General features: G+C 43.7%; 1 protein-coding gene across 2 annotated transcripts in view; it reads left to right on the forward strand.

The window, feature by feature from the left end:
* The window catches only part of LOC144668435 (ADAMTS-like protein 1), a 746,250-nt gene extending 736,290 nt beyond the window's left edge, over nucleotides 1-9,960 (forward strand). For both annotated transcript variants that reach the window (XM_078530487.1, XM_078530496.1), the window contains 3 exons: nucleotides 3,250-3,359; nucleotides 4,114-4,334; nucleotides 9,731-9,960. In XM_078530487.1, coding sequence (XP_078386613.1) covers nucleotides 3,250-3,359; nucleotides 4,114-4,334; nucleotides 9,731-9,837 — 438 coding nt within the window. In that variant the 3' untranslated portion in view covers nucleotides 9,838-9,960. The remainder of the gene's footprint in view (nucleotides 1-3,249; nucleotides 3,360-4,113; nucleotides 4,335-9,730) is intronic.
* The last annotated feature ends 5,509 nt before the right edge of the window (nucleotides 9,961-15,469 follow it).

Consider the following 15,469-nt stretch of genomic DNA (forward strand, 5'->3'; position numbering starts at 1 on the left):
GTTTGGGCAGTTCGTGCAGTTAGAGCACAAACCAGCAAAAGGAATCGAGGAGAAGAGGCTAATTGTTGGATCAGAAACTCACGCACAGAGAAACTGGATCATTCTGCATGCAGCAGTGTTGAATTAGGAAATGCTATTTATTCACATCAACCCATCAGAAGTTGGAGCTCCTGAGGTCAAGGAGCTTAATTTGGGGCAGAGATTCTGTTTGACTTCAGATCACTGATAGGTGGGAGCTTCTGGGAAGCAAATACACTTGACAATAGTAATGGCTGACACTAAACCATTGACCCATAATTTACCCTTTGGTATTAAAACTTATTGATGACCATAATGTGGGTTATTGAAATCACACAACATACATGAATGGTTTATGGAGCTTCCCAGAGTTTCACATGAATTCAGCCACAGTATTACCTCTCCCTCGTGTGTGTTTGATTCTGAATGGTCTCCTTCTGTGCTGTAACCATTCTATGATCCTCTGAGATGTTAGAAATACTAATGATTGGTGAAGAAAATGAATAATTTGCACTGCCAAGTAAATGGGGTGAAACTGAGACATTAACAGTCTTTTCCCACTCCTTCCCCTCCTTTATTTGATTTCTCACATCTGTGTTGTGAAGAAGGAAAGAAAACATCAAAATGTACAGTTCTTGGGGGGGGTATGATTATTTTTGTCTATAGCTCATTACCGTTAATTAGGTTATTTCAGTAACCTGGTCAGTGTTTACCAGTGAAATCTAGTTTCTTTGTTTGTCTGAACAGTGGGAGTTCCTATGATGCCAGTCGTCTGACATGAATTTTTATATTAACATCATAAAAGACCCTCAGGCATTTCTGTGAATATTTTTGTGCAGTTACCCAAATACTAATTTAAAACTAAACTTAAATCCATGTCTCTTTCTGCTTTCCCAACTGCATTGATTTAATCACTGACATACGTAAAATTAAACCTGAATTTAATCATTCTGTGCTTTTCAAACTGAAATGAAATGGAGTATTACCCAGTTGATGCTGAGCTTGTTTAAATGGGAGTGTTATTCTCCTGGTGTTATTATTGTTTCCCTATCACATAATTGCACAATAGAAAAATTCAATGAATGGCTCTGATTCAAAGACATGATATTAATTCCCCTGTTGAGCCTGTGTCCAGGTTTGAACAGGTTTCTTTATTAATAATGATATTAAAACAGTGACCTCCATTCAGTGAATTACAAAAGATGAGGGAACATTTTTTCTGGTCATAATTCCAACCTGGAGTTACTCAGAGTGAGACTGCACTCTTGGACCTTCACACACATGGAGAAACGCATTCAGCACAGCAAGATCCCAAACTCTCTGTCAGTAGCTATGGTGTTATTCACAATGGCACTGCTTGGCCATAGCAACGGGTTACTTGTGCTTGAACAAAGAAAGTTTTGCAGTTAGTTTTCTCATAACAATGGAATCACTTATCAGTTGCATTGTCTGTAATTCACGTTCAGATCAAGGAGTAAACTCCACAAACCAACTCTGTACGTAACAAAGAGGGTAGAGCATTGACAAACTAAAACTACAGGAAGTGAATCAAGTGAAGTTTTCCCGTAAAGCACATGGCTTTAATCAGCTTCTATCACAGTTATGGCATCTATTTTCCCTGGTAGAGCTTTGTAAGTCTGCAGGTTCTAACGTAAATGCCTTGGGTTGTTTATCCACTAAAGCTAATGTGTAAAATATGGGAGCCCAGGTTTCGGGTACAATCTAATATAATCCTCCAGAGCTCCATTGTTCACCAACGTACTCGATAAAACACAATTAAACCCTCCCCTACTCACTGAATGTTAAGTAAAACCAGGCAGTGCTTTGACCTTAACTAGTAAATCTAGCTTCTGAAAATTGTCACATCAGTCAGACATTCACACTCGGAGTTTGGCTTAATGTTCCCTGGGGCACACAATGTAAATGTCTTGTAATTGTGTATCACATGCCTAAAATTCCCTAGTAACCAGGGAGCCTTTGGACTGAAACATAGGGTGAGTATTGATCTCCACTGCTGTTTAATATTATAACTTTGCAGCCACTTTAATACTTTTGGCTGGAAGGACTTTACTAGAAATGGGATCTTGCATGGATGGGGAGGGAGCAGAGAGAGTGGGAGTGGGGAAGGAAGCATTGGGAACATTAGGAGTGGGAGGTCAGGGAAAGTGGGAGGGATGGTCGAGGAGAATGGGGTGGGGGGTTGGTGGCTGGAGCGAGTGGTGGAAATGGATGCTGGGGAGAGCAGTGGGGGGTGGGGTGGGGAAGGCTGAGGAGAATTTGGGTGGGGATTCTGGGGAGAGGGGGAAGGGTGAGCTTGGGTCCCAGGAGAGTTAGGATGGGGAGGGCTGTGGAGAGCAGGAGGGAGCCTTGAAGAGAGTTAGGATGGGGGGTGGGTGGCAGGTAGAGCAGTGGGAATGGGTACCGGAGAGAAAGGAAGGGGACAGGCCTTAAATTATAGCTTTAATAGTTGGCTCAGAGAATTGCTGCTCATGGCCTGTAAAGAAACCTTTAAAAATGTAAAGTTGAAGCTTAAATGGGCTTCAGTCTAGCTCCCAGCACCTGGGTCTGGCCAGGGAAGCCACGCTTTACCCCTGGCCCCTCACTGCTTAGGTTAAAATTGCAGCTGGGCTCTGAGTATAAGTCTCCATATTTAAAGAAGATTCCTGTCAGCCTCAGCAGTAATAAGGATTACTTCCTGAAGGTTGCTACCTTTAGCCATTTGTGTATCTGTGCCTCCAGATCTGTCTGCTCTGTCCCATTTAGGCTCTTAAGGGTGGGATTTTCTGCCCCGCCCACCGCTGGGATCGTCCAGTCCCAGAGAAAGTCAATGGACTTCTGGCTGGGTCACCAAACCTCCCGCAGCAGGTCACCTCACGACAGGGCCGGCAAACTCCAGCCTTATTTTCCAATGAGCCTGTGCCCTCCTTGTTCCTCCTATCAAAATGTACAAAATCCAGGCTGACCCTCCAGGGCAGTGCTGAGGGAATGCTGCACTGTCGGAGAAGCCAATTTTGGCTGAGATGTTAAACAAAGGCCCCGCCTTCCCTCTCCTCCTTCATTATAACGTTCTATATTTAAATTATAGTAGATCAACTAGTAGATGATTAACTATAATAACTCATCAATATGGAAAAGATGGACTTGTTGAGAATTTTGTCTGTTATTCTTGCTTTATCCAATAAAGATTTGAGTGATGGGACTAACATTGGATTAAAATGTTCCTTTGAATAGTGCACTAGCCAGTGTGTGGGGCTGAGGCTGGGGATGCAACATCGTCATGTATTCTGTCAGTCACAGAACGGAACCAAGTTACCATCTCGCCAATGCAGCAGTAACACAAGGTACCTTACCTTTCAATTTATAACGAGACTTTGTGACAGTATTTTAGTGCCTAATTTGTTATCTTATACCGAGTATACTTTAAATAGAATTGTCCAACATTTCGGCCATTTCGATTTAAAGCACTCATACACTATAGGCTCCAACCTGAAACCACAAATGTAAGAGTTCACATGAAGCAATTGAATCTTTTTAAGTAAAAAGAAACAAAAATCAGAAATTGAAACAGAAAATCCTGTAAATGCATCATGGATCAGTTGGTAACTGAAAGAGAAAGTTAACATTTCAGCTAGGGTCTCATCCATTTGAGTCTCATCAATTATAATCTCAGTAGATTTGGAAATGTGCCATTAACATATTGAATTAAAGCTTGGGCAGAGAGGGTGGGATAGTAGATTGGACACTGGTTTTCCAAAACAAAAACAAAATTACCTGGAAAAACTCAGCAGGTCTGGCAGCATCCGCAGTAGTTTTTTGTTTTTATCACTGGTTTTTCAGTCTTAGTTCAAGTCCTGTCAGACCACCAGGAGGAAAGCGTTTCTGTTGCTAGAGAGGTCCCGTGTGAAATAGGTTTGAGAGTTTGTCGGGTCCCCAGAACTGCAGAGCAGATGCTGTGCCTAATTTGGTTCTAATAGGCAGCTGCAATCAGACAGATGCGGAACTTAAGATACAAAGAGTGGCAATGCCCAGAATGCAATTGAAAATATATTCTGTTTATTTTATAATATTCTCATTAACATTGCTTGTTGCTTTTAGGCCACTCAGCAGACAGAACTGTACCTCAGATCTTTGTACTGTCCAGTGGCGCAGTAGTTCCTGGACATCATGCACCTCTTCCTGTGGCAATTACGGCTTTCAGTCCAGGCGGGTGGAGTGTGTGCATCTGCAGACAAACCAACAAGTGAGAGAACAATTCTGCTCCTGGAAGCAGAGGCCAGTGAACTGGCAGAGATGCAATATCATCCCCTGCGAAAAATGTGAGTCCCGGCTCAACACCAAACCAAAATTTAAGATAAAAAACATATTTAATCTAATATTTATGTGATTGACAAATTATAAGCCTGAAAACTGTTGGCTATCCATGCGGTGAAATGGTAGAATCTGAATTCACAGCAATGACTTGCGAGAGCACAGAGTCCCTAACAGCAGCCTTGTCTCCTTTTAGGCTCTGGGTATAATTTAGAAGCTTCGCCGTGAGAGAGAAACTTTTAGGGAGAGTCCATTCATCTGGTCTGCCCCAGACAATTGGTTTTCCCCATCAATCCACATCACCCACTGATGAGCTGCTAATGAGTTCCTGAACAACCTCAACTGGCCTTCAGCATGGATGGGGCAAGATCATTCAGCCATCCTCCCTCTTTCCTGGTGAACCTGGCTGGCACCAGGAACAGTGGCGAGAGACTGGCACGCCAGCCTTTTGGACTCATCTACCTCCATCCCTGCCCCCAGCAGAACCCAAGCATCCAGCGCTATAAGAGGTTTGAGACCTTTGGGGATCAGTTAGGACTCAGTACAACCTAAACAATGGAGATGAGTCACTGGGACTCAGTGACAGAGCATCAACTGTTACAGAGAAGAAACATTTTAAAATTATAAACATGGAAGTGTTCAATAGTTTGTTTCATCTGTAAAAGTTAGCAACAGGCAGAAATTCTAACATCAGGAAGTGAAAAATGATAACGTTGAATGGGTTGCTCTTCCCAAAGAACATGTAAGTCATGCACTGTACCTCACTTACCGAATCCCCTGAGGAAAATATTGATAGAAAGTTTTTTAGTGCAGAACCAGGGCCTGAACTTTCAGCTCGTTGGGTGAACCCAATTGGCGGGACCAGAAGCGGATGTGAAATCTGCTCTTGTCCACAATCCACTCCTGACAGCGATTACACACTGGCTGGTCAATTAACTGCCGAGCAACGTGAAACTCATGCTGAGAGAGGCTCAGCACTGCTGTGGTGGGTCTGGAATGATTGCAGCTGTGAGCTGGGTTTTAAAAGCAGCTTTCCAAAGACTGCGATGCGCGGAGAAACTGTGGCAGAGAGCTGTTGTCATCTTTAAAGGGACAGATAACTGTGGTGAGATACTGTGCAGGACGGTATGGCCAGGATATTAGCAACGTCTTCTGGCCCCAGAACCCATGCCAAATGAGGTGGAAATGGCTGAAGCCAATTGGCCTCCCACTTTTCGGAAGCCTGTTTGCAGGTTCTACTGGAGGCTGCGAGTGACCGACAGGAGATATTGCTGCTGTGAGAAGGAAAGAGGAGGTCTCCATACCTGGTAAAGAAGGCAAGGTCAGAGGTGGCATCTCTGGTCAGCGGCCGTGATATAGTCTGAAGAACCTGGATGCTATGCAGGGAGAGAGTCAGTGACCATCGTTGCTCTGCCAGGGTGAGTATTGAGTCCCCATGTAACTGTGCTGTGCTGTGTCTGAGTGTGCAGCACTTGTTGGGACTCCTGGTTGTGAAGCCCTGAGCTTAATGTGGCCCATCATCCTGTGCCCTTAAAGCGTCAGGTGACTGGACAGGAGGCTGGCATGTATGGAAGGGTGAAGTGCTGCAATGTGATGGGCACCTAAACCTGCGACTTTGGGGAGGATGATGGAATGTTCTGGCATGTAGGGGGCGACTAATGAAGGCACTATCGTCCTTTCAGGAGAAAAGGAGTCCCGATGACAGGAGTGAGGACGGACAGGTGGTGGTGTCCCTAATCTGGTGGTGCTAACTCCGGCAGAGGAACATGCGTGTGGAGCAAGGTCCATTGGTCATGGAGAGTCTGAGGTCTCGGAGGAGGGTAAGAGCCCACTGGACAAGGAAGAGACTGGGGAGGGTATGAGGGATGTGGGGCGGTGGTTGTAAGACTGACAGGTGAAATTCAGTAATCCCCGTTGCTCATCCATTCAGAAGTCCCTACTCAGCCATTCTGAAAAGCTACCAGACTGCATGTACTCTGAGTTCTTAATGTTGTTCGAGACTGACATGTTTCCCCTCCCTCAGATGGAGCATCCTCACGACCCCAGAAGGACCCCAAGGACCCTCCCTTGACCTCCGAGGATGACCTGCAGCCAGATGCACCCGTGTCACATCCTCCCTCTGCACCGTCCACCAGCGCAGGTACAGGCACGTCAGTGGCATGAGTGTTCTGGAAGGATGGCAGTGCACACTGGGAAAGGCACGTCACACTCACTTGAGGAGCTGGTGGAGGCAGAAAGTCCCCAGGCTGCCTGCGGACAGAGAATTGTTGGAGACCAGGACAATGCTGAACCTGAGGCAGATTATGAGCCTCTGGAATTGTCTGTAAGACGGCAAATGCTGGATGTCCAGCGGGATGTTCATGAAGATCTGGCAGAGATCCCTGAGGCTCCATGTGCCATGGTCTCTGTATTGGAGGAGTCCATGCAGAGTGTGAGCATTACATTAGTCCAGAGCTCTGAACACACAGCTTCCTCCATAGAGAGAGCGGTGACTCTCATGGAGAGGCAGCTCCAGGAACTCAATCAGGGGTTTCTAGGATTCGTTCAGACCTGCGTGTCCACACACTGGCAGTGAGCTCAGCGGGTGACTGCCAATGTGAGAGATGGTGAGGCACCTAATGGCTCTGCCAGCTGCCCATCCATCCCTGGTGAGCAGGAAGGGTCAAACCAGCCTCATGTTGGCAGGTGAGCCGCAGCTCCATGTATCTGGAGGCTCCTCTCAGGTGCTCCTGATGTTGGCAGAAGCTCCTCAGCCCCTTTGTCAGTGACCACCGCACCTGAGGAGACGCAGTGACTGAGGAGTGCCCAGTCATGGCGCTGGACTGTCCCATCCAGTCAGAGCGCTCACAGGCTCCGGCAACCAGATGACAGCCGCCAAAACCACCAAGGCTGATGGGACATCAGAACCAGCTGCCTGCCTCCAGCACAGCTGCCAGCGAGGGGGGAGAACCAAGACATAGCACTCGGAGACGGAAATTTAAACCACTCTGATCACATAAGGTGTTTCACGGGTGAATCATTTCTCATTGACACATGTGTCATGGTGCATGTATGTCACAAATCACTGTTAAAATGTGACATCATGTCAAATGGCCTCAGTGTGCTTCATGCAACTGTTAGGGAAAAGGCCTGGACTCTGTGCAAGACATTGATTGGACTGGATTGTGTATTTCAGAGGGAGGGACAATTGAGGAAGTTGCCAGGAGCCTCGGGCAATAAGGTAACTGTCTGTTAGTGATCATTTGGACTCCTGACTTTGGAATCGTACTGAAAACTCATCTGAATCAGAACCCCCCTGGCTCCCGAAAGCATCCTCATTGCTGGATCTTCATGACCCTGGGGCTGATCAGGTTCCTCCTCAGGCTCAGCGCTGGATTCATCCTCAGCAGCTTCTGGAAGAACGTTGCTGATTTCACCCTCCATCTGCTCCCCCCTTGAGAAAGGCAGATTGTGAAGGGCACAGCAGACAACCACTGAGGGAAATACATTCCTGAGAATATTGCAGATATCCTCCTGAGCAGTCCAGACCGTGAAACTTTATTTGGAGGCCGATTGATGGCCCTTATGGAGGCATGGCTTTGGTTGTAGCTCTCCTCCACAGATGTCCTTGGGTGTCTGAGTGGTGTCATCAGCCACCTTTTTCAGTGGATATCCTTCGTCCCCCAGCAGCCAGCCACCCAACTGTGAGGCTATGAGGAGCCTTGGCACCTGAGAGTGACGCAAGATGTACACCTCAAAGCAGCTCCCAGGATACCTGGCACAAAACTGCAGGATCTCGTGCTGGTAATCACATACAATCTGAACGTTCAGAGAGTGGAACTCCTTTCTATTCACAAAGACCCCCAGCTGGCCTGCATGTGCCCTGATGGGCATGTGTACTGTCAATGGCTCCCCGAATTCAGGGAAATCCTGCTTTTGCCGCAAAACCTCTGGCTCACTCTGCTTGTTTGGCCTTGTCTGTCTTGTACTAAATGAAGGTGTTTTCCCTTTAGACCAGTTTGATGCAGCTGTGCCCAGCAGATTTCGAGACTCTGCAGAGATCACCCACTGACCCCTGGAACGACCCCGAGGCTCAAAAGTTCAGGGCAACTGTGACCTTCAGAGCCACTGGCACAGCTGGAGGCTATCTCAGGGCCGATCACGTCACATGTTGAGGTGACTGTTTCTCTGGAGAGGTGGAGCCTTCTTCGGCACTGTATCACTGTCATATCCAGGTAGCTGGATCGCAGGCTGTATACTCTCCCAGCTGGGTATTGTCACCCTCTCCAGACCCTTCTTCCTGCTGGCCCTTGACCCCTGCTGACTGTGCCTCTTGGCCCTGAGGGCAGACAACCAGCCCTCCTCTCCCTCCTTGCCTTCTCCTCCTCATCTGAGGAGGTTCCTCCCAGCAGAGTGCACAATATTCATGGCAAAGCTTATGCTCGCAGAGGTTTGACCTAAATATGAAGGGGCCCGTCTGCAGAAAACTTCTGCAGAGATTTAAACCTCCTAAAGTTATGTAAATGAACAAAATGAATCAAAAAGTGAACTATAATGCACGCACTCACTACTCAGTTTGATATTCTTACCTTCTAACCTCGCCATTCCTTCTGGCCCTAATATCCCGCTGGACCTAGAATGATGAAAAAACATGAAGCCCACTTGTCCGATTGGCCTGTACACCAAGCATGAAAGTGTGTGGGCCTCCCGAAATTACGAACGATCACAATTTTATAGGCCTTCATCAGCCCTTTCGCTGCTGTTGGCCGCACTTCCGAGTTTGCGAGCACCTGCCAACCAAAATATCACGAGGTAGCGCAATGAGGTTGGGAAGCCCTCCTGACGTTGTCAGGTGCTATTTCACTCTGTGTCAGGACTGCCATGTGCCCGAACAGCAAACTTAACATTCTGGGCCAGGAGTTTAAAAGTAACTGTCCAATCAGCCTGCCCACTTGAGCCACTCTGAGGACCTAGGTTATGTCTCCTTCTATCCTATTTCTTCTGTGAAAAGGCCTTAAACCTATCTCACCACTTAGATGGTTCTGGGACTTATGATTCTATCTTGCTTTTCGCTAACACTTTCTCCAGCGCATCAGTGTCCCCAGAACTGCAGACAATAGTGTCAATCTGTAGCTCCAATGAGAAGGAAGTTCAAATCCCAACCCTCATTCCCACTAAGCACTCAGTGGGTGAATTCACCTTTTGATATTCACATGTGATTTCACTAGTGATTCACACGGTGTTAAAATAATGACAATCACCCTGGTATTTGATGAAATTTGTTGCTCTCAGTTTCATTTTGACTGAACTCTTTCTGTGAACGATCAATACCTTGTGTGATTATAACAAATTCTAATTTATTGGTAATTGTAGTAAGGCACAGAGTTTATTATTGTGTATCCTTTTTCTTTTTACTCACCCACAGCGGAATGCAGAGACACAACCAGATACTGTGAAATGGTAAAGCGACTAAACCTGTGCCTCTTGTCCCAATACAAACTACGCTGCTGTGAATCCTGCAGGGACATCTGAAGATGATAATTCTATAATTTATCCACTCCCAATGGGGAAAAAAACTGGCTTGAAATGAATGAATTGTTTTGAAATTTCAACAGTGCTCCCGGTGTTTTTTTAATATATTGGAAGAGAGACAAATATTTCCATGGCTGCTTGAAGAGAAAATTTGCATTTGAATAGGAAATAATCTGTCAGTGGCCATTCTGGGTGTTGCAGAGCTATTGTAATACATTTAGACACACTTCGTACCTTCATTAACTTTGTACTTTGGATGAATGCTTCAGCCATTTTGACGAGTGCTGTTGTAGTGCTGAATGACTCTGGATGACAGTTTTTTTTGATAGGCTAATCCTAGAACGACTTTGACTACCTTTTTTCACCTCTCAAAGCCCAAGGAAACTGTGTAAATAAATTCTACTTATACTGTTTCGTGGGAATTTCTGCTCAGACCTTCTAAGGAATATTGCAAAGAATCCAATTTTATTAGACTCCCAGCAGACACACTGCTGTGACCTTGAAGAGGAAACGGAAGCAAGTAGACCTAAACATGCAAATGGTGTTGGAATGTACCCCTTATATTTGAAAGGAGATGCAGTATTATTGAGAGAAAGGGTTAGGAGAATAACCTATTATTTACTTTGTTCAACGTCTATCATAGATCTAAACCAACTGGTCAAGTAAGCATTATCTACCAACAATATTGGATGAGGATACTAATCCCACCTGAATGATATCAGAATCACAGACTATCTTTCTGACAAAACAAAGCCCTAAATTCAGCAGGAGATTCTCCCACTGAAATTAGGTTAGCAAATTGGAAATTTGGGAACCATTTAAAAGGCTAAGAAGCAAAAATCAGTAACAATTAATCATTCAATTACAAAATCTGTAAAGCAAATGGGATAAACAGATGATACAAGACACCTTCTTGAGGAAATTTGTTCAGATGGTCTATGGGGAGTGTTAGAAATGTTCACACAGTAAACATCACCCTATCCCATTACTCCTCATTATTCATTGCAGGTTTATTGTGAAGTTGTATTCAACTGCAATCACTCAAGGGTTCCCTCTCCTATTGAAAAATATCCCTGCCAACATTAGTGATTTCTCTCTCCATTTCCTATTTTATATTTTATGAGTAGACCCGCCAGCTAAACTGTTCCAGTCAGTTGTTGAATTGCAGAATTGAAACCGCAGAATTCATTTATTTAAAGCAATATTTCCTCCAAGTCATTTTCTCTTCTCGGTATGCTACGGTCTCAGTACCAACTTTCCCTGACCCTCCTCTGACAAACCAATTGACCATTCCCCCAACCAACTGTTCCTGCAACTAACCATTCCCTAACTGTTCCACAAGCAGGAACACAGACTGGTAACTTGTCCCGAACTCAGTTATTGCCATTAAGCAGCTAAGAGGTGTCTGATTAGAATCCTTGGTTGACTCAGCCTCTGTCTCTCTCTCTCTCTCTCTACTGTATAACTTGTCCTAAAATTCAGTAATGCAGCAACAGTAACATCAGAATACCGCCATGCTGCAGCATCAAGCATAAATTTTAGATAAATCCCCTCCTCTCTGCCAATTATTCATCAAGTTTCCAGCTGCAGGGTGGTTATCACCATCTATTATTTTTAAAAAGCATTTACTTTGCTCCGGGACTTGGGGTCAGCGGTGAAGCAAGGCTGCTCACCATTGAGCTCAAAGAAAAGCTCACTGAGAAATCTAGCAATATCTGTGGTGGGACCTTTAGCCCTATCGCTGTGCCACTGACTGATTAACAGGGATTCCCAGCCTGCAGCTCCAGCAACGTGATCACATTGTCCAAGCGGCCAATCACATTAAACACAAGGAATTCTCACAGCCAACCAGGACAGGAGAAGGATTATATCAAATCATTTTTTAAAAAAAATTACACAGAGTGAAGTAAAGATTGGGACATAAACGTGGAGTGAAGGTAGAAGCTGAACTTTAAAAAAGTTAATTATTTAAAAACTCTAGTTTAAACAAAAGTGATAATTAATTATAATAGAGACATTTAACAACATTCCGCATAGACTTTTCAGGGGTAGCTCTGTTGTTCATCAATATTTATTACTCAACAGAGTTAAGAATCCAATTACACTTCGTTGAAGAAGAGATACATTTTTACAGGGCTTTTTAACAGTGATGTGAGATCAGAAATTGGAAAGTTCTTGCACATTTGATTTTACTGATTGTTGGCTCTGCGAGTAGTTAGGGATGTTAGTTCCAGAGCACCGCATGTGACGAGGCAGTGAGTGAGTACAACTTCAGGTGTTAATCTGCACTTGTGCTAATTCATGAAGTTGTGGTCAGTGTCAGAGGGTTAATGTTGGTGAACACATAGTTCACCATCAAAAACCCAACAAATTTCAGGCATTTATATTCTTGTCCTCGCTTTAGGTCTCCCAAGCCACATACCATTTCCCAGCGCAGAATGTGCAGAGGAGCTCTGGTGATTGTCTCTCTTACCCTGTGAGGAAATGACTTGCTTTAACTCACCACCTTTCTACAGATTAACCATTCGCCATAAGTGAAAACATGGGCTCTAAGCCAGGTCCACCAATGTTTTGGTGCAGTGAATAATATCACCAGTGGCATCATACTGCATTAGCTCAATGTTCATGGTTCACCTGTCCTCAAGGGCCACATGTAAGTCCCTGGAAATTACATATTCTTGGATAATCCATGTACATGATTGTGGTTCAGATAACATGTTAAAAAACATGGATGTACAATGTCTCCTGACTCCATAAGACACAGCTGCTTTTCTATAATGTATGTATTTCTAAAAATATTGCTTACTTACATGAATGGATAAAATTCTCATGCTGTTTAACAGATATTGTGAGATAGGTATATATAGGTTTCTAGTCACAGGAGGCATCTTGATGTGATCAAGTGTAGCTTAATAAGTATTAACTGGTTAAAAATGCTGACCAGGCCATTTACTGCTCTGTAATTTAAAATTTAAAAAACAATTATTACCATAACTTTATACAGAATGTAAGAGCAGTTCTCCTTTTCAACAAAGTGGGTCTGAAATCTAAGCAACTTAGATCTCTAAATTTATGTATAGTTTAAGATAAGATCTTTGTAAAATAAGCTCTGTATCTATTTATAGAAAGTTGTGTTGAACAGTGCAATATACCTCTTTAACTGTACATTATATTGTCCAGAAAATACTATTTTGGGGGACTTTTATTTTCTTATTACCAAAGCTTTTTTGTTGCTTATTTTTGCAAATGAAGTTGAATTTTTTTATTTGAATAGCACTTCATTGAATACTCTTTCACTTATTTGTTTTACACTGCACTGTTAGGAGGTTTCATCCCGAACCGTTGGGATGTGTGAAATAAGTGATACATTCCCAATATGGTGGGGCTGGGCTATTAAAATCAGGATGATTTTTCCAATCCTCCTTCCCTATAAACATTATTCCAGTTACATTCCTTCCAATGACTGATTTGCCAGACTAGTTGCTGTGTACATAATGTGTTTATCCTATGTTTCCTCTAGGGCAATGATTTACAAATCAGTAAACAGTCTATGTTAGGTAGCATTCCCTGCTATTACAGGAAGAATTTGCTCATTTCACTAATTGATTTTGAGTTTGATTGGAGCATTTGGTAGTGCTTTATTACATGCTAATAGTAGAGGAAACATCCAGTTTACTATTGTTTTGTGTTTCTTATTCAACTGTATGTCCCAGATGTAGTTATAGGCTCTGAGATCTTTGATTATTTTTCTCTAAGAGCTCATTGTGAATGTACATTTAATTTTATCCTGTGACAAAGACCCGGTGACACATCTTCTAACTGCAATGTTGCTGGATAAAGTCTGATGTTATTTACCAGAAGCCAATTTATGTAATTTTTTTTGTACCAACTCTACTTAAGTACAAATATTTATTTAATTCCAATGTTTCATTTTTTCTCTGATTTACCCAAGACCAGTATTTAAACATCGATATGAAAGTATTGTTGATGCTCAACAGTCATATGGAAGAGTCCTACAGACTCAAAACGTTAACTCTGTTTCTCTCCCCACAGTTGCTGCCAAACTTGCAGAGGTTTTCCAGCATTTTCTGTTTTTATTTCAGATTTCGAGCATCTGCAGTATTTTGCTTTTTATATTATTGTTGATGATCAGCCAGCATTTTTCTTGTCAAAATTTCAATGCCCCAATATTCACAAAATCTCATTTTAACTCCCAAAAATGGGGTGGTCTGAGTCTGGGTCGGTGGTTAAAATTGTAAAAATTTCAAATCTGACCCTAACCTGCCTAATTCCAGGTTTAATGGAGGCTGGACAGGGGTGGTGCAGCAAATACCCTCCCAGGAGATGGATTGGCAATTTTTAAATATTTCGATAAGGCTGATAGCCTCTGTTTTAACTAGTGGAACAATACTCCCACACCCTGGAATAAAGTTACACTGCAGCAGGGACTGAGCAATGCAGGTTCTGGAGCTTGTAACCCTGCTGGTTCCTGATATCAGTTGCACTGGGGTGGGTGGTACTGAATTCTGGATCAGTCATCACCATGTATTTGGAGGGGAAAGAGGAAGAAAATGAAATTAGACAAGGAAACTCCGTTTAAAGGCTGTCTCACACTTGCAGATAATTGTCCTGAATTGCTGTACATCCTGCGAGGAGTGGGAAGGAAGGAAGAAATGATGGGAGAAAATGGTAAAGAGAGAAAGTCAGTGATTGCCTTCCGGGAAAGACAGATAGGGCAGAATTTTCGGGTTGGCATGTGGGGGCAGGGGCAGGACCCGCCTGCTGACATGTGAAATGACACGCAGTGGTGCCAGGCGTGTCCCAATGTCACCACACATCATTCAAATATTCAGTTTGGCAGGCGCACACTGGAGTCGGCTGCGCGCCCGCCAAACTGTCAAAGGCCTATTAAGGCCACTTAAATATCAATTAAAATAATTAACTGAGCTGCCCATCCAACCTTAAGGTTGGCAGCAGGTGAAGAGCCCAGGCGGCCTTCGCATTTTTCATGAAACCTCATCCACGGGCGGGATGAGGTTTCATGAAGAGTTTTAAAGTTTAATAAAATTTTTAATTAAAATTCATTGACATGTCCCAGCTCATGTGAGGGGACATGTCTTAAAGATTTATTTTTTGTCCTTATAAAAATTTGTAAAAATCAAAAACAAAAGTACCTGGAAAAACTCAGCAGGTCTGGCAACATCTGTGGAAGGGAGCACAATTAACGTTTTGAGTCCGTATGACTCTTCAACAGAACTAAGGAAAAATAGAAAAGAGGTGAAATATAAGCTGGTTGAAGGGGGGGTGGGGGGGTGGGACAGGTAGAGCTGGATAGAGGGCCAGTGATAGGTGGAGATAGCCAAATGATGTCATAGACAAAAGGACAAAGAGGTGTTGAAGGTGGTGATATTATCTAAGGAATGTGCTAATGGGGACATTAAGGGTAGAAAGCAGGACAAGCAAGGGACAGATAGCCCTAGTGGGGGTGGGGTGAAGGGAAGGGATCGAAATAGGCTAAAAGGTAGAGATAAAACAATAGATGGAAATACATTTAAAAATAATGGAAATAGGTGGGAAAAGAAAAATCTATATAAATTATTGGAGAAAAGGGGTGGGGATGGAGGAGAGAGAT

Source organism: Cetorhinus maximus, chromosome 2 (assembly GCF_964194155.1).
Source record: "Cetorhinus maximus chromosome 2, sCetMax3.hap1.1, whole genome shotgun sequence".
In the NCBI taxonomy this organism is placed as follows: Eukaryota; Metazoa; Chordata; class Chondrichthyes; order Lamniformes; family Cetorhinidae; genus Cetorhinus; species Cetorhinus maximus.